The sequence below is a fragment of the Carya illinoinensis genome, chromosome 9 (genome assembly GCF_018687715.1).
Source record: "Carya illinoinensis cultivar Pawnee chromosome 9, C.illinoinensisPawnee_v1, whole genome shotgun sequence".
NCBI classification, from domain to species: Eukaryota; Viridiplantae; Streptophyta; class Magnoliopsida; order Fagales; family Juglandaceae; genus Carya; species Carya illinoinensis.
The window spans coordinates 44,649,168-44,671,234 of NC_056760.1; the positions used below are offsets into that span (position 1 = coordinate 44,649,168).

The 22,067-nt window shown below is 36.0% G+C and overlaps 1 protein-coding gene across 2 annotated transcripts; it reads right to left on the reverse strand.

Annotated features, from left to right (window-relative positions):
* Positions 1 to 18,076: 18,076 nt before the first annotated feature.
* Positions 18,077 to 21,350, reverse strand: LOC122277730. 2 transcript variants are annotated; one of them, XM_043087830.1, is made up of 3 exons: positions 20,866 to 21,227; positions 19,110 to 19,150; positions 18,077 to 18,437 (listed from the first exon to the last, which is right to left on the reverse strand). In XM_043087830.1, exons 1-3 carry the CDS (start codon positions 21,103 to 21,105, stop codon positions 18,416 to 18,418), a joined length of 303 nt encoding a protein of 100 aa, XP_042943764.1. In that variant the 5' UTR covers positions 21,106 to 21,227; the 3' UTR covers positions 18,077 to 18,415. The 2 variants fall into 2 exon arrangements, 1 of the variants encoding a protein (XP_042943764.1); XR_006229103.1 differs by lacking the exon at positions 19,110 to 19,150 and having other exon boundaries at positions 20,866 to 21,350.
* Positions 21,351 to 22,067: the final 717 nt, after the last annotated feature.

A 22,067-nucleotide genomic window follows, 5' to 3' on the forward strand; every position in this document is an offset into this window, starting at 1 on the left:
TGTTGTTGGCAGAGTGAGTTGGAGGAGGATTGCAGACAATGGACGAGAAAAAAACTGGGACTTTTATGGAGAGGAAGGAGGAGAAAATGAAGAAGAAAGGAACCCTAGTAAATTTGAGAGAGAGAGAGAGAGAGAGAGAGAGAGTGGTCAAAGAAAAGAATTGTGGAGATGAAGAGTGAAAGGCAGAAAACGCAGGAAAGAATTTTGAGAGGTTCAATAGGCAGACGAGAAATCAACGGATTCAGACGGTTTGATTTTGATATAATCAAATCAAATCTCAATTATTTATTGCTTACTAATATGTTTTAATTACGACTTTCAGATTTCAAAGAGCGAGAGAGCGCAGTGAGATTAATGGAAACCGGGTACCGGGTTTTTAATCCGGTACCCGGATTTTAAATCCATATCCAAACCGCATAGGTCCAGGTTTTGAAATCCGGGTTTCGGCCCGGATTAAATCCGGGCCGGATTTTATCCGGCCCGTATGAACAGTCCTAAGTTTTTGTAACAGTTTATACAAACCATCACTAAATCCAGATGAGAATTCTGCTAACGTTCAAATGTAGGCAATTAAATATATTTATGTGCGAACCTAATACTTTTTGGCTCCAATGTTCGAACGTTAGTGAGTGATATTTGAACATTGGATAGAGTATTTGATACTAAATATGACTATAATTTAAATTTTATATAGTTTTCAAATTTGCTAGTGCATACTTTGTGAACAATTATTATAAATTTTACAAAATTGAAATTTGAAGTGCAGGGATTTATATTGAAGTTGGATAAGCTAACACGAAAGAAAATTGAGAATTGCAATTCAAAAAAATTGATACATTAAATAATATTAACAATACATATTTTGTAAACAAAATACAAAAGATAATAACATTTTGTAAACAACACTCAGAAGGTCATGTTGTTCACAAATGTATGAAACTTCTCTCTCAGTGTCTCAACCTTTTGATTTAGGACATCGACACGATGGGCAATCTATGCAATGGTTTGCACTACATGCGCGATCTGCTTATCGATCTGTCGGTCCATATACTTCATCATCTCTGAGATCACTGCATCAACCCAAGCTGGCCGAACATCCCCTGTAGATGTACCCATCGGCTGCTGACCAGTACTCCTAGTCTAGGGAGCAACATCGGGCCCAAACTGGGTCGGTGGAACAAGATTTGATACAAGGCCAGGATGACGTCGAGCATAGCCCCTCCCCTGTCCAATGCTCTGACAATGTATGGTCATGTCGAGAGGGGCTCTTTTGGTCTATCATTCACTAGAGCTCCTGGAGTAGAACGTTCCGGGCCAATAATAGCCGACTCAAGATGACTTCGTATGGCACGTTGTCCATCGAGACAATACTCGCCTCGTAATGGATCCTTTCAAAAGTCCTTCATGGCAAGTCGATTGGCTCTCCACGTGCCACATGTATCAAGAATTGCGCACAAGCCCGGCTAAACGTAGTCATTTGCCACATGATCTAGATTGTTTGCAATAATAAGTTGTAACATGTGGAAGAAAGGCATCAGCTAATTCTTGTTGAAGGAGTTCTTCTTCTCTAGTTGCTCCTAGTCTCTACCAGTGAGAATGTATAAGTCCTCATCTCAATCGTCAGCATCAGGCTCATCCGCAGTGTCCTCGACCTCAACTAGGCTAGTAGATGAGGCAGATGTGCCTACATCCGTATGGTCTGTGCCTACAGTTGCTCCAGGTCTTGTGTCTCCAACTAGCCGTATGGATTTTCGTTCCGCACAAGTGATACATGATGGATGGTAGCACTTAAATTACATAGCTGGCTCTCAAAGCATTTCCAGTCAAACTTTTTCCCACCTATATAAATAAAAGCGCCCATGTCATTTCCTCTCTCCCAATGACCCCAAATTCTCTTTAATCCCATTAATTTTAGTTCCATCACCCCCTCAACAACACGTATATTTTGAAACTAAAATAGAACAAAGATGAAAAAGACTTAACAATGAACAGCTCTTTCAAGACACAAAACAAATGAGAAGACGTCGATGCCTTATTGCCCTAGGAGTAACACTTCTCTTGCTTGCACTGTTATTCATAATCTCCTTGACTTTAATAGACCACAGGGATGTGTTTGCATGGAGTCATGAAGACATGCCCGGCATAGACAACACAATCATTGAACACTACCTGTGTGTGGATCCCACCCACAAGACAGTACGCCAGAAAAGAAGGTCATTTGGTGTAGAGAAGTATGCCGCCATTAATGAGAAAGTAAAGAGATTACTAGCTGTCAGGTTTATCAAGGAAGCTCATTACCCAGAGTGGTTATCTAATGTTGTGTTGGTAAAAAAGGCGTATGAGAAGTGGAGAATGTGTATATACTTCATGGACCTGAATAAAGCTTGCCTAAAGGACAGTTTTCCTTTACCACACATCGACATTATTGTGGACGCAATAGCAGGACATCGTATGTTGAGTTTCATGGACACCTACTTGGGTCACAACTAGATAAGAATGCACGCAGCAGATGAGGAGAAAACATCGTTTATACGAATCAGGGGCTGTATTGCTATTAGGTTATGCCATTTGGACTAAAGAATGTAGGGGCAACCTACCAAAAGTTGGTTAATCACATGTTCAAGGAGTAGATTGGGAAGTCCAAGGAGGTATATGTAGACAACTTGTTAATAAAAAGTAAGGAACCTGCCAGACACATTGACGACATGCGAGTGACATTTGGGATCTTATGCCGTTACAATATGAGAACCCTGCATAATGTGCTTTTAGAGTTGAATTGGGAAAGTTCTTGGGATTCATCATATCTGAAAGAGGAATTGAGGCTTCTCCAGAGAAGATAAAAGCCATACTCAACATGAAACTGCCAAGAAATCTAAACGAAACTCAGTGTTTGCTGAGCATGGTAGCCGCCCTAAGTAGATTTATAGCCAGATCGACAGACAAATGCCTCCCCTTTTTTCAAGTACTATGTAAGACGCACCCCTGGAACGAAGAGTGTGATGAGGCCTTTGAAAAGTTGAAGCAACACCTGTCCAGCCCACCACTCCTGAAGCAACCAGCGAAAGGCAATAAGCTTTGTGCATACTTAGCAATTTCCCCACACGCAGTGTCCGCCGTCCTGGTAAAAGAAGAGGGGGCTGCCCAACATCCTGTGTATTACATAAGTCCGGCTCTCAAAAGAGCAGAAGTAAGGTATCCTCAAGTCAAGATGTTAGCCTTCGCCTTGGTAATAGCGGCAAGAAGACTCCGCCCATACTTTTAAGCCCACACAATAAAGGTGCTCACAGAGAGCCCATTGGCAAAAACTCTGAGAAAACTTGACAGCTCAGGAAGATTGGTAGGGTGGTTGATTGAACTGAGCGAGTTCTATTTAGAGTATATACTAAAAAGGGTGGTAAAGGGTCAAGCACTAACAGACTTTGTGACAAAGTTTTTGAGTTTTTCCCAAGACACGATAACTCCAATGAGAAAGCCATGGGTACTTTTCATAGATGGCTCATCATGCTGGGTGGGCGGATGCTTGGGGATGCATTTACTGAGCCCAAACGGCAAAAAATGACACTACATCAACATAACATTAAAAGTAACCAACAATGAAGCCGAATATGAAGCACTCGTGGTAGGGCTTTCTATAGCTGCCAAGATAGGGGCAACCGAGATAGAGGCAAAGCCTGACTTACAGGTAGTTGTGAACCAAGTGTTGGGCTTATATGCTACAAAAGGGGAGAAATTGAAAAAGTATTTAGCACGAGTTTGGTAGGCGTGCGACCTTTTCTCATAGTTTAATATAACCCAAATATAAAGGGCGGATAACGAAGTGGTGGACAAATTGGCACGTATGGTGTTAGGAATGGAGGAGGCGCCTCTCTTGTGGCAAGTGGAAAGGAGAGTCGTTGAGATCTCGATCATTGGAAGAGAGGCAGGCCCCAATATCCTAGATTGGGTGAATAGTGTGGTCCAATACCTAGATGAAGGAAAATTACCAGAGAAGAAGGAGGAGGCAAGGTGGGTAAAGAGAAAGGTGGCAAGGTTCATACTCATTGATGGAATTCTTTATAAGAGGGGTTTCTTAACCCCATTGTTGCAGTGTGTTTCCCTGTAAAAAGCACAATATATCTTAGCAACAATATATGAAAGAATATGTGGAAACCATTTTGGTCGAAAAATTTTAGCCAGGAAGGTAGTAAGGGCAGGATACTATTGGCCCACTGCATTGAGAGATGCTCGGGAATTCACTAAAAAGTATGTCAGGTGCTAGACGTACACGTTGGTACTGCACGCCCCTCCAGAGGGATGAACATCCATGACAGTGTCATGACCTTTTGTACAATGGGAAGTCAATCTAGTTGGGCCATTTCCAACAAGGAGAGCCAAAGTAAAGTTCATGGTTGTCTCCGTTGATTATTTCACAAAGTGGATGGAGGCCAAACCACTAGCAAGCGTGACAGGCAAAGTCGTGACAATGTTTTTGTGGAAAAACGTGGTTTGTAGGTTAGGAATCCCACAAATCATAGTGTCAGACAATGGGCACCAATTTGACTCTGACCATTACAAAGAATGGTGTATAGAGTTGAAGATTAAGGTAAAGTACTCCTCACCAGGCTACCCTCAAGCAAATGGGCAAGCAGAAGCAATAAACAAGGCACTACTCTCAATTCTAAAAAAATGAGTCACAGAGAAAAATGGAGAATGGGCGGGCGAGCTACCAGGGGTACTTTGGGTGTACAGAATATCAGGAAAAACTACAACATGGGAGTCCCCATTCGCATTAACGTATGGGTGTGAGGCGGTTCCCCCAGTTGAGTTAGGGCGCCCAAGTTACTATACGAGCCACTTCTCAGCTGCCAAAAATGATAAAAAAATAGAAGAGTACCTCAATTTAGTGGAGAAAGAAAGAGAAATATCGGAAGCCAAAATGTTGTAGGAAAAAGGTCAAATCAAGCAATACTTCAACAAAAGGGTAAAGCCCAGTCTTTTAAGATAGGAGATTTGGTTTTGAAGAAAAGTGGAGTGACTACCCAAAATGAAGGGAAGATGGGACTCTGATGGGAAAGACTCACATTGTAGAAAGAAAAAATTTCTCGAACAGTCAAGTCGGGGTAAATGTCCCTAAGGGGTTCCAAAGCCCTCAGTGCTAAGTGATGGAGTTGAGTGTGCACCAAACCCAACAAATCTAAAATCTCTTTTGGGGGCGACAGAAAGGAAGTCTCAGACCATGAAACAAAAGGGAAGTGGTTAGGGTAGCCTTGCCAGCGAACCCTTCATCATCGTAGCACCCAGACGAGGGAACATCCAGCACTGCATCTTTAGGGATGCGATATTCCTCCCTTGTCACTGGAAGATGCTTCAGTTTCAATGCAGAATTCCACCCATACCCATCAAAGACTGGGATTTCTGGTGTAAGGGAAGGTTGCTCAAAGCTTCCACCATGTTCAGCCATGGAATCTTGGGAAGAAAGATGACAAGGAAATAAGTAAGGCAGGATGGGTAGATGCCAAGAATCAAGAACAGGGACAAGCATGGGCTAGAATGAAAATGGGGAAGGCAGTAAAGGAAAGAATGAGCAAGATTGGTAGATGGCTATTTAAAAGGGGCGAATACAAAACGCCAGCCATAGGCATCATGATCTGACATGGGAGTAGAAATTTAACTGTCACACAGAATCCTTACCGATGCAACGTTAACAGCTAATCATGAGGGACTCTTCGATTTCTAAAAGTGTGAAGGAATTGTCGGGTATGTAGCGGTGTGTAGATGGGTTGGGGACTATTTGAAAATAAGGCTCGGAAGAAAAAAGGGCACATAGCAAGGTACGTACAAAAAAAAGAAAATTACATGATGATCATAAAAGTCTTTTTAAAGAGCTGTTAACATCAAATTCTCCACGCCATGAAGTGAAGGGAATCAGCAAGGTACCTGGAGGGCCCATTTCATATTTGAACCCAGTATAAAAGTCCCTCTAAGTAGGCTTGAACCAAAAGGCCCAATAGGGATCTGCACACTATGCGCCAGCTTATTCGGGAAGAATCAAGTCTTATGCACATATGTGACTGTTTTAATTATGTAGAGATAAACACAGTACATGATAAACTTTGCATGATAGTGATCTCATATAATGATGATCTAGTCTAACAGGTATCATCTACATATAGCAAGTAACTCCAAAAATGAGAATAATCTGAATGATATACCTTTGAGAGATATTGTACTAACTTAAGCATCAGAGTATTCTCAGGTGCATCCCACTGAAGTTTTCTTACTATTTACAGGTGAATAGTTGCATAGGTGGTGGTGGGACACATCCTTAACAATATGGATTGTGTAATATGATGAATTCAAATAAAAAATTGTGTTGAGTGTATGGTTATTTTTAAAGTGAAAATATAAATTTGGATGTATATTTATGGATTAAAATGAATATGTTTTACAATTGTGTATTTTTTTGAGCATATGTTGATATTATTTGTGTATGTTATATTTGTGTATTTTATTATTATTATTGAAGCATATGTTGTGATTATTTGTATATCGATAACTAGTGTGCGATGTATATTGTATTTTGATGTTTAACTAATTAAAATATTATGATTACAAAGGATAATATTGTATATAGCTTATTAATAGATACTCAAAACTATATTTATTTAGCATACTAATAGATATTAACAACTTAAGAAGAAGCATACTAATGATCAAATAGGTAAAATAAAAGACAAATAAGTAGAGAGTTTGAATAAATAAATAAATATACTTATTTAAAATAAAATAATAAGTAAATAAATAATTCACTCCATTAAGTATATAAATATCAGTAAACACGTTAGACATAATAAATAATTCTACCTAATATGTGCTTATTTTTGTAAGGGATTATTAAAATAAATCAACTTATACTAACTTATACTATAAATAATAAGAAATAAATATGAATTAAAATATTTAGTAGTAAGTATCGATTAATAAGTAACTAAGATATATAATAAAACATATGAAATTATATTTTTCATATGTATCAATTACAATATCGTGCCGGTTCAAGGTCATTCCACCCTCTTGTTGAGAAAATGGTAAATAATAACTTATAGAAATTTATTTATTTTTCTAATAAAAAAATTATTTAAATACTAACATTATCTTTTAAAATTGCTAATGTGACCTTTTTAGAAATGTAATGATCCTGAAAATGTTTTCCTCATTCATGTCTATGCTGCTGCTTACACTAATGAGCTTAATGAGTAGATGGATCTTATGTAGATAATTATGTAAGCGATGTTAATTTTGTTAAATAAATTATACAACATATGAATAATTTATTTTTTATCTTTATTTCTTTTAAAACTTTACTTATTGTGTGTTTTCTTTCTAAGTGTAGGCAAAAATGATGGATATGCAACTAGCTTCTAGGGAATCCTCTCCTAGTGACATAGATATATACAAACAAGTGTTCGGGACCAAATCTAGTATGGTAAGAGGTTTGGGATGTTCTTTCAAGTATCTCGGTTTATCCTCGACAACCTTATCGACTTCACAAATTAATAATTTTACTAAAGATTTAGAAGTAGCACGGCGAGAAAATGAATATATGAGGTTGAGACAACAAGAGTTGGAGTCTCTTTCGGAATGCCAAGCTGATTTAGAGATGCGTTTGTAGGAACAATAGAGAGAATAAGAGGAAAAAATATGCAGTGAAGTCTAAGAGCAAATGCAGCGAGAGATGATGGTGCAAATGGAGCAGGTTATATCACCATAGCAAAATCGGGGTGGGCGAGGAAAGAAAGAAAAATGAATTTGATCAATTTTATCATTGTACGTAACTTTTAATATCTAATTTTAAAACTTTATAAGACATTGTTACTTGCTAAATGATGGTGTAATATGATACAATTTGTATATTTTTTGATTTTATGAAATTAGAATTTCTTATCTATATGTTTGAATGTAAATAAGAAACTTTCAAACATTGGTTCACATTCGAATTAACGTTCGAATGTAATTACACAAAAATATAATATAACATTCGAAAGTACAATTCAAAGTTCAAATGTACTCACCTTAAAAAGAACAAAACGTTTGAATGTTTAAACGATAAACGTTAGAACAAACCTCTGCACATACCATTTGCATTTGAACGCTTTTCTATTAACATTGAACCAAACGTCTGAACGTCATACCCGTTACATTTGAATTTTGTCCGTTAGCGTTCAATCAGACATTCAAGCACATGATGCAGTTAACATTCGGACGTATAAACGTTCAAACGTTAATATGATACATTCGAACAATCACCAACGAACATCAACTTCTTTTGTTTGAATGTCAATCAGTCGGGTTAACATTCGAACGTTACTTTTTGTGATAGATTTCAACCATTACAAAAAATACTATGTTTGAACATTACACCAAATGGAACAGCTCCAACTGCCACTAAAATATTTTTAGTGATGATTGCACAGTAAACTATCACCAATTATTTTCTGTGAAACACATTAGGTGACAGTCATAGTGACAGTTTCAAATCGTCACCAAAGACCATTTGTAACGGTTTTACTCTATCACAAAAGACCATTTGTATTGTAGTGAAGGCCGTAGGTTTTCTTAATTTTTTTCTAAACAAAAAAAAAAATGTATTGTTCCTAGTTATGTTTTACATTCAGTTTCTACACTCCCACCCATAAAAAACTCAAAATCTAATAAGAAATTCTAACAAAGAATCTTTATTATAAGTTGCAGTTATTTGAGACTTGAAAAAAAAAAGATGTAGTTACTTGAGAAAAAAAAAATTATCGATTCGATTTTCAAATATTTCTGGCCAAGATAAAAGGAAATAGAAGCCAGTGTAATTAGGTAGAAAGTAAAATTGTAACCACGAGGACCAAATTGAAAGTCTCCTATCTATTTTGTTCTCTATTGAAAACAGAGGAGGTGTTGCTTGGGGGATGGGGTTTCTACCGGGTCTCATCTTTTTAGTCTCTGCTAGTAGTGGGGAAACTTTGAAGGAATGGATGGGTAGGAGGATCTGTGGAGTCAAATGCACTTGTCGGAAGAGGAAGATACAACAATTGATTGTCAGGTGGGGGATTGGGTAGAGGCGTAGTGGAAAGGTGAAAGAAGTTTGAATAGAATCATAGGAAATGATGTTATCTCAACTACAATAGCGAAGATCTGGATAGTTAGTAAACAAGCTTTATTTCAGGATGTGAGTAGTAACATCTTCATCATAACATTTGCAATGCATGCAAACAAACAACAACATCTTCATCATAACATTTGCAATGCATGCAAACAAACAACAGGTTCTGGATGGAAAATTATGGTTGTTCAATAATAATCTTTTTATCATTCAACTATATGTTGGCTTTACTCAACTGAAGAAAATGAGGTTTGATCGAGAAGCTTTTTGGGTCCAAATTCATAATCTACCCTTGGCCTATATGAGTTAAGAATGTGGAGAATAAATAGGAGGAACAATGGGCAAAGTAATTGATATGGATGTTGTAGAAGTCAATATTGGATGGGGGATATTTGTTCGAGTGAAAATAGAAATTCAATTATGGAAGGCAATTGCAAAAGGGTGTTCCATCAATGTGAATAGCAACAAAATATGGGTTAATTTAAATATATGAAAAGCTTCCAAAAATCTATTTCAATTGTGGTTGGGTTATTCATGGCAAGCAAGGTTGCACAGCAAGAGACTTGTCAAAGTTCGATGAGAGGGTGAGGCTATTTCAGTATGGATCGTAGCTCCATGTTAAGGCAAACTAACGGAGGAGGTCCCCTACAATAATCACACAATAGGAGGACAAATGGCAGGGTTGGCCAAATCACGAAGCCCCAAAAGGGAGGAGGGGAGTGATAGTCAATCAGATTCCAATTCTGGTCAAGGGCTGGTAGCAAATCAAGATGGTGGAACCAAATGGTTATAGAGTATGGATAGAAGCGAAATTCACAAATGATTGCAGGAAGGAATGACAACATGGGAGATAGAGGAGTTGATGTGGCGACAATCACCAAATGAAGATTTGACTGAAAATATGGAAACTGGAGCAATGGATTTGGTGAAACAAATCTTGGGAGAATCCGTACTAAGCATCGAAGAAATAGAAGATGGGCAGGAAGCTAATCTTAAGTTTGTGAGTCTAGCAACATAGTCAAGCCCAGTGACATAGTTTTGTCTTTTAATGGGCCCGTAAATACCACAAGCCTCAATATCGATATTTCAACCATTGTGGAGACAGGAGGAACAGTTAGGGAAGAGATGCATGAAGTCTTGCCAAAAAACAAGTAGAAGAGGAAATCTCATATTAGTGGCAGCTGGAAAGGGCAAGCTCGTGAGAAATGTATGAGTACAAAACCCTCTGCTAGCTTATTGGGGGAAATGTATGAGTACAAAACCCTCTGCTTATTGGGGGAAATGTATGAGTAAAAAACCATTTGCTAGCTTATTGAGGATAAAAAGGAGTTTGGTGGAGGAGGAGTTGGAGGAAACTTTGTTTGAGGTTAAAAAAAGAGCTTGTAATTGGTGTGGGGAGGGAAGTTGAGAGTTTCCTCTCGAATTGGTGAAGGCTGCTAGCAAACTCTACTAGGAGTCATGAAAATATTAAGTTGAAATTCCTGGGGGCTTGGAAATCCCCGAACAGTTCAGATCCTTTGCTTATTAGTAAAGGAAAAGTAGTTCAATGTCGTTTCTAGATGGAAATTAAACTCAGTGGTGGTAGATCAAATTTTCTTAAAAGGAGATTAGGGTTTGGTGAGTGTTTTGTGGTGGAGTCTGTGGAAAGAAGTGGGGGATTGATGATGGTGTGGAAACAAGAAGAATAGATTGAACTAGTTAACTTCTCCCAGAGACATGTCAACGTAAGTGTCAGTGATGAAAGACTTCATATAAAATGGCTTCTTACTGGTTTCTATGGGAATTCGGATGCAAGCAAAAGAAGAGAATCCTGAGATTTACTTACCTCATTTAAACCATTAGAATAGATGGGGTGGTGTGTGGTGGGGGGTTTCAACAAAATTGTCTCTAATGATTAAAGGGTAGGGTGAGATAGAGAAGTAAGAAGCAGATGGAGCTGTTTAGAAAGGCACTAGAAAAAGGGGAAACTTTTTTATTTGGGGTGGAGAGGTAGGTAATAAGTATACTTGATGTAATACACGTGAAGATGAACCTTTTATGAAAGAAATACTGCACGAACTGTGGCATAATCTTTGTGGTCGAGTCATTATAATGAATATTTGGTAGAAACTCTAGTGGTCAAATGTCTAGATCATATGCTAATTTTGTTGGTATGCAATAAAGCTTCAAGAAGAGAAATATGCAAAAATTCAGTATTTAAGTATGAAGCAAATTGAGCAATGGAGGAGGAATGTGAAAAAATCATTGAGAATGAGTGGAGAAAGAATGTAGGAAGTTCTTGTTCAATGGGCAAGGTACAAAAGAGGTTGGATTATTGCAAGGGGCTCGTAGTAAATGGAGAGAGAACCTAGTAAGGGAAGGGACTGCTGCTATTAAGAAGAAGTTCGACGAATTAAAGCATTTTAAAGAGAATAAGGGTCCAGAACAGATGGCAGGAATGAAGAGGGTACAACATGAATTAGGCTTTTTGTTGGATCAAGGGGACCTAAGATGGAAACAAAGGGCATAAGACAGTTGCTTCAAAATGGGGATAGGAATATCAAATATTTCATGCTTGTGCCAATTAAAGAAGGAAAAAGAATACTATTAAGAAAACTATGGATGCCCAAAAGAAGTTGCTGATAGACGAGAAGGAGATTGCAGCAGCCTTCTAGAGTCATTTCATAGAGATATTTTCATCTTCCAATCCCACAACAAAAAGCATAAAGGACTGCTTAATGGGTGTCAAAGCAAAGGTAATAAAGGAGATGAAGATTTGGCCTGGACAGAAACTTCACAATCGAGGAAGTGGTAGAAGCTTTGAATCAAATGACACCTATTAAATCAGCTAGACCATATGAGTTTGGAGCTGGATTTAATCAAACTCATTGGCAGACTATTGGGGGTGAGATATCTTAGGCAGTTATTAACTTCTTGCAAGGTGGACCTATGCTTCAATCATTGAATCAAACAAATGTAGCACTTATTCCAAAGGTAAAATATCCTCAGTCTGTGCATCATTATAGGTTAATTAGTTTATGCATTGCTTTGTATAAAGTAATTTCAAAAGTATCGGCAAATAGGATTAAAAGTGTTTTATCTTTTGTAGGTCAATTAGTATTATCTTTTGTAATCGAAGTTCATTTATTCTCAATAGGCTTATCATAGATAAAATTATGGTTGCGTATAAGGTTTTACATACAATGAAGTCAAAATAGAAGGGAAGGACATGGAGTCTGGCAATAACTTGACATGTCAAGGTCTATGATAGAGTTGAATGTTCTTTCTTGAGGATATTATATTGAAGCTTGGATTTAGTAAGAAATGGACTAGGTTGATTATGAAATGTGTAAGAACAGTGAGTTATTCAATACTTCTGAATGGACAACTTGGTGAACATATCTTTCCTTACTTGTTTTTTATTTGTGTTGAGGCACTTAGCCTGTTGCTTCTACAGTTCGAGCTCAAAGGGAAGACAAGAGGGATAACAGTGACAGGGGGCAACTAGGATTAACCACCTACTATTTGCCAATGATCGTGTGATATTTTGTAGAGCGAAGCTGAAAGAGTAGGCTAAAATAAGCTCTATCTTTGGCAGATGTGAACAATCCCTTAATACACAAAAAACTTTTATATTCTACAACTTGGGAACTAATTTTCAAAAAAGCTAGTAGTGTGATGTGTGATAGGTATGAAAGATACTTGGATCTTCCAACTATGGTGGAGAAATCCAATTATAACACTTTTGGAGGAATCAAGAAAAGAATCTAGCAAAGAATAGATAGTTGGAAGAGTGTTTTTCTTTCAAAAGTTGGCAAGAAAATCTTGATCAAAAGTGTGCTTCAAGCCAAACCAACTTACACGATGAGTGTTTTCAAGTTGCCTAGGAACTTATGCAAGGACATTGAGGCAATGCCTTTTAGATTTTGGTGGAGCCATAATCAGAGGGATAAAGGTGTACATCTATTGGAGAAGTTGGGCAAAGCTGGGTGTTCCAAAAAGAATGTTGGATGGGCTTTAGAGACCTAGAGAGCTTCAATAGAGCTTTGTTAGCTAAACAAGGGTGGTGAATGTTGCAAGATCCTCTTGCTCTAGTTGCGCTCTAGTTGCTTGAGTCTTCAAGAATACTCAGTAGCTAGAGGAAAAATTGGGAAATTCTCCATCACAAATATGGAGAAGTTTATGGAATTCTATAGAGTTGTTGAAGGAAGGGCTAGTATGGATGGGAATGGGCAAATTATTTAGACTTGGGGAAATAAATGGATCTGAAATCCCTTAACTTATAAATTCTAGCCCTATAAACACTTTGGAAGCTGGAGCGAAACTTAGTGAGTTAAAGGATGAAGAGAGGAGACAATGTAAGAAATAAATTGTTGAGGCAGTTTTTAATATGGAAGAAGCACAAAATATTTGTGGCATTCCTATCAGTTATAGTCACTACAAGAGAATGGGTTTTTTGGGATGAAAAACTTCATTCCAAACAATCCAAATTTCATCCCAAAATAGAATTAGAGACAAAAAAAAATTTTCTCAAAAGGTGCCCGTCTCAAAATGTATTTTGAGATAAATTTTTTTTCATCTAAAAAAAGTACTATTAGGGATGAAATGCGGGCGAACCGTTCGAATGCAATTTTTTTTTGGAAATGAAACGGTTTCATCCCAATATATTATTTGAAAATGTAAAAAATATATTTGAATAGTTAGGTATTTGTTCAAATGTCATGAAATTTAATTCAAAAGATGGAGATTCGAGAGCAAAAAATGTTGGTACAGATGTAGTTAATGATGTCGACCAGGAACTTTAACTGTTCGATCTTGAGCCTTGTATCTTCTAACTCCCGAGAGTTATTATTCAATCTTACTTAAGAAGAGGATGATATTGAGGTAGGCTTCACACAACTTGCTAAACACATCAAATATCCAGAACGAGGTCCAAGAACTTGAGAAAAGATCTCTACATCGTTAACAGAAGATTCAGCAGATGCAACAACAACATTTTCCCAACGTGAAACCATCTTCTCCTACAAAAGAAAAAACAAAAAAGAAAGTTCATTAGAGATAGTATAAATATCATAAATATTATTTTGTAAAATATTAAACTTACATAATTTGCTTCTACATTGGAGCTAGTCCAAACATCATAACGATTTGTATGAGATTTAGCATACAATTGGGTCAAATTATACTTAGTAGGACTATCTTGTTCCTGTAAAAGGAAAATCTATTATTTTTTAACATCAATCAATATTGACATGTTAATATGTAACAAGGAGTAGTATAACGTTACTAATTGTTTTTAGAGTTGATGAAAATATTTAGAACCCGCATTATGGTATAGCATTAAATTTGCTCTATTTGTTTTGTTGACAGTACTCCATTGCTACAACAACAACAACAAAAAAATCATTATTACTATATATGTTTTTACAAATCTAACATATAGAATAAAAAAATAGCAGCAAAATGACCACATATGCTGGATCTTCAAACATATTACAAAACTTTTCCCATTTGTTTGGTGACATGTTTTGGAAAGGGTTTTGATGCTCCTCAATTACACTATTAAACTTTTGATAGTGTACATGACATCTACATTTTTACCTCTAGAATGCATTATTCATAAGCTCATCAACCGTTACTCGATCCTCTCGCCAGCCAAAATTAAGTTCAAATTCATCTTTGAAATGGTGGAAAATGACTAGCTCATAAATCAACAAATTATAAAGTAATAGTTTAATAAAATTATTTTATAAATAACTTTCTCACTAGGTAACGAGTTTTGAAGTGGTCTTTCACATCTTGGGGAACCTTAGCCTAGGAGGATGTAACCATGGGTGCATATGTCCATGTAAGTTTACCGACAAAGAAAGCAAGCCAAGCTGCGATCCCCAGAGCCACCAGTGTGACCATCAGGAATATTAACATTAATGTTTTCCCTTTTTCACACTTTCTCTATATAGACACCTCTAATAGCACCTCGACCTAGGCGATGACTTACAACAACTATACAGTGTTTAAAGCATATAATATAGTTTAGTATTTTATTTTTAAAATACTATTGCTTAAATCATCATATAAACCCTTCTAATTTCACAAACAACATACCTTGTTCTGGGTCTGATATTTTGGCCCACCATTAGTCATATATGAACCAATTGGAGTGTTTGTAATGGATTGAGATGGCAAACGAGATGCTTTGCGTTTGGGAGGCATAGTTGTTTTAAATTCTTATAAATTATTATTCGTAAAAGAAATTTTTATTTTTACAACAACGATACTTATACATAAATAGCTATCATTCACTATCAGTTGAGCTCGATCAGTCACTCTCATTCTCACTAGATATTTCAGTTGACTCATGTTCTTTCGACAAGCCGCCCTCAATTAATCTAGTTCAACATCTTCTCTACACAATGGAACCATGTCATGTTAGCTTAGATCAATAAATAAATTGATCCTAATTCATTTTCTTGATATGCTTATTCATTTGTTGGACCATCAAATTCTTTGTGTTGTCATCTGCATTTGGAATGTAATTATATACATTTCTTAGTGCAAACTTTTATACTACTCACCATGAGTTTCTATATTCCGGATTATTTAAGTAAAAAACTTGATTTGCTTGACAAGCGAGAACGAAATGGTCCTTTTCATACTATGTGCGAGATGTGTTGACACTCATAAAATATTCATCATTACGCACTCCCAACCTAAGATTTTAGACATCCCACCACTTGCATTTAAACAACTATACTATATGTCCCCCAAGTATTTTAACCCAATGATCTCCTCGACGACTTCGTAGAAGTCAATGTTCTCCTTCCCATGGCTTCCTTCAACTATAATCCCACAAATTTTAAATTATTGATACCATTCTCTGTCAATTATGTGAAATTTACATCCACGTACCAAATATGTTGAGTATTGAATGAACCGCCTGGACGGACCATGGGCCAAAGTATACAATTCACTTGAGATTTCTTTTAAAGTATCATCATATCTCAATACAACCTATAGCAATAAATCAAATTTGTAGATAAATACAAAATTAGATAGCTAAGAACCTATTTTAGTGGGATGAAATTTCGTAGATAGTTAGATATTATTTAGTAATACCGTCTATTCAAATCACAAGGCAAACTCTTCTTCCTTCAAAAATATCTTAACACTTTTTAGGGTACGTTCTGCTTATTGGATGTCCATCTTGACTCATAAAACATTGGACATTCATCATATTCTACATATTATTGCTAGAAGAGAGCATAGTCATTCTTACATGCATGAATGATATAATAATCAAATCCTAGTCCTCGCTTCAACTGCTTTGCTTCATAAAAATTGGAAGGCAATATATTATCCGATGGGAGAGCCTTGTTAAATAAATCTAGCAACATGTCAATGGCCTTTACAGAAATACGACCTATAGACTTAATATGAAGCAACCTCACTATAAAAGACTCTAATAGATGCTTTTATGGGGTAATTTTTCTAGATTTATTAATTTTTAATCTTATAATTATTAGAGTATGCATTAGTAAGTGATTTATGCACTTATTGTGTATTTCATCTAAGACTTATTATTTTTTAATACATTTTACCTATATATTATCAAAGATTCTAAATTAGTGAAATATGACACTAATTTAATAGATGTTTTTATGGGGTAATTTTTCTAGATTTATTAATTTTTAATCTTGTAGTTATTAGAGTATGTGTTAGTAAGTGATTTATGCACTTATTGTGTATTTCATTTAAGAGTTATTATTTTTCAAAAAAGTTTACCTATTTATTATCAAAAGATTCTAAATTAGTGAACTATGACACTAATTTATGGGGTAAACAGATATACTAATTTACTAACCAAATTCATGTCAATCATATATTTCAGAATAAATTTCATCACAACTTCATTCACAAGTACAAAACATATAACTTGTAATCTCACAAAATCAACTACATTTATCACCATCATGAATAATTCACACAAAGTTCCAATATACTCGCAATAATTTCCATTAATTCACTTAGTTACCCTAAATGTAATCACAATTTTGAGATTCCTTAACATAGTATGTGCAAATTTGAAAAATAGAAAAATCCACTATAAAAAACATACAAAAACCATCCTCGAGAGCATGTAATCCAATAGCAATGGCCAAATTTTCAAAGCCAGTATTCAAAAACCACATAAGATGAGAGATAACTCAACAAATAATTATACAAAAACTAGTGCAAATTCAAAATTAAATATTGGGATAACATAAATACAAATCTCAATAAATTTGCACACTTTCAACACAAAAACCCTCGCCGTGAAAACGCACTCTTTCTAGAATGGATTCTCTCTCTCTCTACCCCCTCACTCTCTCTCTCTCTTATGGGCTTTTGTTCTCAGCAGCAACTTTGAAACAATGTTACAATCTCTCTTCTCCAATTTTGTCCCAGATGACATAAGTCTGGAGAGCTTTAAGTGTAATGTTCATGTTCGAAAGCTTATTTATGTGTTCAAATGCGAGATTTTTAAATTGGCGCCATATCTACCGCCTTTTCCCAAGAGGAAGATTCATGGCAAAAAGCTGATTTTTGTGAAAAATATTCTATTCCCACAAATTGTTGTGGGCGGCTCGTGGCGTAAAACTTGCCGCAAAAGGTATTATCACCCACGAAAGGTTTAATTCGTGGCCAATACATATATTTTCCCACGACACATTTTGCAGCAACAGGTAATTTAGCTCATCACAAAAGCACGTCCATTTTCATTTATGCTCGTGTGAGTAGGAGAAATTACCACGAGAGGTACTTGTGGGTATTAGTATTACCCACTACAACATTTGTGGGAAAAAACTTTTCCTAGCCAAAAAAAAAAAAATTTGCCATGAGTTGTCTTCGTGGAAAATGCTAAAAGAATTCAGAAAAAAGAAATAATAATAATTGTAAAAGCAAAAAAAGATTAGGCTAAGCCAAAAATGAGCATAAAAAAATTGTCTAATATAAGCTAAAAAAATTATATACAAACCTCCAAGATTCAAATTGACACTAATAACACTTCCTAAAAGACTAGTTAATTCTACTAACATATTTACAAGAAAACCTTGCTGCCCATGTAATCCAATCCAACACTAATGTAAATATTTTATCCATCTAACACTTGAGTTCAACACAATAAATAACACAACTTTATAATCATAAAACCAAATTCACATATCACTGAACTGGTCTGCTAAATAATTGGAGATCTTCCTTTAATCCACAAGACCCAGTTTAAGCCAGCCATTTCAAGTCAGATGGAAGGACTCTCTTCTGGGACTAATGGTCTTCAAAACAAAGCCTGGATAAGAGAATGGATATAGAAGACAGAATTGAGTGTATTGAGTCAAGTTTAGTAAATACAGAATTACAGGTGAGGGGATGAGAACCATGTAGCCTTGATTTGTATGACCATGATATATTGTACAATAAATCATTCAAAAAGTGGAGTTTCAGAATTTCACAAAAGATCGCTTCATTTTTTAAATGCATATGCTCAAATTTACCAACTTGAAAACTCATAAATGCACAACAGCTAAAAAATACCACCACACACACACTTCAAGAAAAAGCAACCACACATTCCAGCGATTAAAACAACCAAACCAGACATGCATACTAGCCTAAACAGCCACATATAACAGCCTGAACAACCACACTCATAAAACCAACAGCCACATGTCAACCCAAACAACCATGTGTTAACCCAACCAGTCACATAGCGACCCAAACAGCCACATATTAACCCTGGACAGCCACACATTCCACTAGCTTGAACCACAAGTTATAACTTCAATCGCATCTACAATTTCAAGTTCAAAAACACCGTTACATAGATGTAATGCATTATCTACTCATCAGGTTCAAAAACTATATATTAGGACTATCTAAAATATAGTATTGTCATGTAAAAGATAATATAAATTACTACAAGTATGACCTCCTAAACCAAGGTAATGTATAGATAACTCACTTCCTCAGGCATTCATCATAAAATGCATAAACCTGAGTAATCTGCCAAAGGGAAAAACAAAGAGATAAAAAAAATTCTTAGCTCAAAGTATTACAGATATATTGCTTTTTTCTGAAATGAACATGTAGGTCCAAAGAAAATATTCATACATACTAAACAAGATGGTAAATTATAGACTACTCCCCAATCTGTCCTCTTCCCCCCCACCAAAAAAAAAGCCAAAATTGAGAAGCTGAATAAGGTCTTCAAAATTGAGAGTTACAAGGACTGAAATTCTGAGGGACTAAATGTTTTCAAAATAGAGGCTGAATAAGGGAAGGAATATAGAAGACTGAACTCAAAACTGAGAGTTACAAGGACTGAAATTCTGCTGCTATAGTGCCTTGTAGTAATTCTAGTTCAATCCTTCAAGTATTTGTGGCTTGGAGTTTGATGGCTAGTAGCGAGAAGGGATGAGAATGACTTAGGTGTGCAGCAACTAACTTAGGTGTTTAGGTGCTAGAATATAATAAAACTGGAGGAACCAGAGAAAAGGAAATCTTCAACAATAGATTTGATAAAGTACTTATCAAAATAAACAGTCTAAGCTACAGTCTTGGTGTTATTTTAATAGAGTCTAAGTTAGTCTTCTATCCATCAAAATTCAATCTCCTGGAGCCATAATTCTAGACCCTAAGTTCACAGATTCTTCAAACCCAAAGCATAATCTGCAAAAACAGAGCATGTGTGTTTAAGATGGTATGGCCAATGGCCATATGTAACAGAGGTCTATGAATGTAATGGAGCAAGAGTGGTTATATAAAAGTGCAGGGAGCAAACACTACAAAAACAAAAAGAATAAAAGAAGATTTTTTTGGGGGGGGGGGGGGGGGGGGGGGGGGGGGGGGGGTTGTTGAGGGAAGTAGAAGTCATAGGCAAAGACATGATTATTAAGAGATAAAACCAAGAGAATGGCCTTACAAATTATGTATTAGTTTTTGTTTTACCTGTAATCACGTAAACCATACACAAGGATCATGTTCTTCTATTGCATGTTGTTGAGCAAAGCAAAGGTAAGAGTTATAATTAATCAATTCCAACACTTGTTTAAAACAGCTTTGGGTGAGAATTAATCTAGTCATAAATAAGATCCAAGTATCAAACAAAGGAATAGAATGTCATAGCATGTCCCAAAGAACAAGCACCCATGTGAGCAAGATACTTTATTCGAGAGAGAATATATATTCAATATCCCTACCAATATGCAAAGCAATCCATTAATTAATTTTTCTTTTTGTAGGGATAATACATATATTCAAAGATATGTAAGCATGTTCATATCACTCGGAAAAAAACTGCAAGGAAAAAAAACTGCTATGAGAATTAAGCCCTGAATTCATGTAGCAGTATACAAATAGCAACAAGCAAAATAATTGAATTAACATGAGAATCATGGTAAATGTTTCAGTATCATTCGAAAACGGGGGAAATTCATCACCAGCCTTAGGACAGTGGATTTCGAAAAAACCTTGATCAGAATTTAATTTAGAGAATCCATTTCTCAAAAGCACACTCAACACAAGTGAATCTCCACCATTGGTACCGAAGTAATTAAATCACCAAAACCCATTTCTATCAAGATTAGGGCTTTTTCTTTTCTGTTTCAGTAGCCCTTATGGGTATATTTTCATACAATAAATTGAGAAATAATTACATATCTAAAACCAAGATCTGAAAAATAGAATAAAAGAGGGGGATTTAAAGTTTTGGGGGATACCTCGACGAGTTTATTTCCCTGCGTCTGAAATGACTGGGTTGGTTGTTTGGTGTCCGATGAATTAAAGACAACGAGAGAAGCTAATCCCTCATTACCATTCTCCATTTTAATCTGTGTATTGCTGTTGGGAGGAGAAGAAATAATTGGGAACAGAAAATAAGGGTTCGAAACAAAGAGAGAGAGTGAAATAGAGAGAGATACAGAGAGGGGAAGGGAGGGAGGTCGTAGGAGGGAGGCCATCGAAGGGAGAGGTTACCAGGGAGGGTGGCGTGGTTGGTCGCCTTGTGCTGTGAAGAGAGACACTGATGGAGAATCTAAAAAGGGGAAAGTGGGTATCGGCTGGGGAAGAAAGAAATAAGGGGTAAATGTGGCGTTTAATATTTAAAACTATTTGTGGGGATTTATTTTTGCCGTAATATCTCATAATGTCTCGCCGCAACAACAAATAAGTAATATGCTTCGGCATATAATCTTGCTGATTTATTTGCAGCGACTTTAAGTCGCCGCAAAAGTTCATTTGTTTGCCGCAAAAATTACTTTTACCACAAATTCTTGCTCGTCGCATGTAATTTTGTGGAAAATGTCATATTTTTTTTCCACGGACAGTTTTCGTGTCATAAGCTAAGTATTTTCCATGAATGTAGACTTTGGAAAAAAATCTCATGAGAAAAGCCTATATTTCTTGTAGTGAGTCTTGAACTATTCGAATGGGTTATGTTTTGTTTGAATAGATTGAAAGCAATATTCTCTAGCATATTTCCTCAAATGTATATGTTATTACTATAGTACAGCCTAGACGATTACGTTTGAATGGTTAGTAGTATAATATCACTACTAAATTATATAATATTATACTATATAATATTATACTATATTAGCTATATAGTATACTATATAGATATAATATACTACTAATATTATACTACATAGGTATAATATACTAATAATATACTATATAGGTAGATAGTTATATAGTTATATATATAGTACCTATATAGGACATAATTATGTAGTACATAGTTATATAGTTATATATATAGTAGATAGTTATATATTAGTATATAGTAGTATGTTACATAGTATTATATAGTAGTTTGGGCACCAATTCAGAGAAGGGAATTAGGTTGCGGATTTTTTGGCTCGGCAAGGAGAGAGAGGCAGCACGTGAAGATATTTTGAAGGGGATGCAATACCCAGTAAGA

Bases quoted from the DNA above. Each gene is read 5' to 3' on its own strand.
- LOC122277730 (XM_043087830.1), bottom strand. From the start codon at position 21,105: ATGGCCTCCCTCCTACGACCTCCCTCCCTTCCCCTCTCTGTATCTCTC. The intron at 19,151-20,865 runs GTATCCCCCAAA...TCCCTTTGGCAG, and splicing joins AGGGAAATAAACTCGTCGAG to ATTACTCAGGTTTATGCATT. The intron at 18,438-19,109 runs GTGAGTTATCTA...TCTCTTATCCAG, and splicing joins TATGATGAATGCCTGAGGAA to GCTTTGTTTTGAAGACCATT.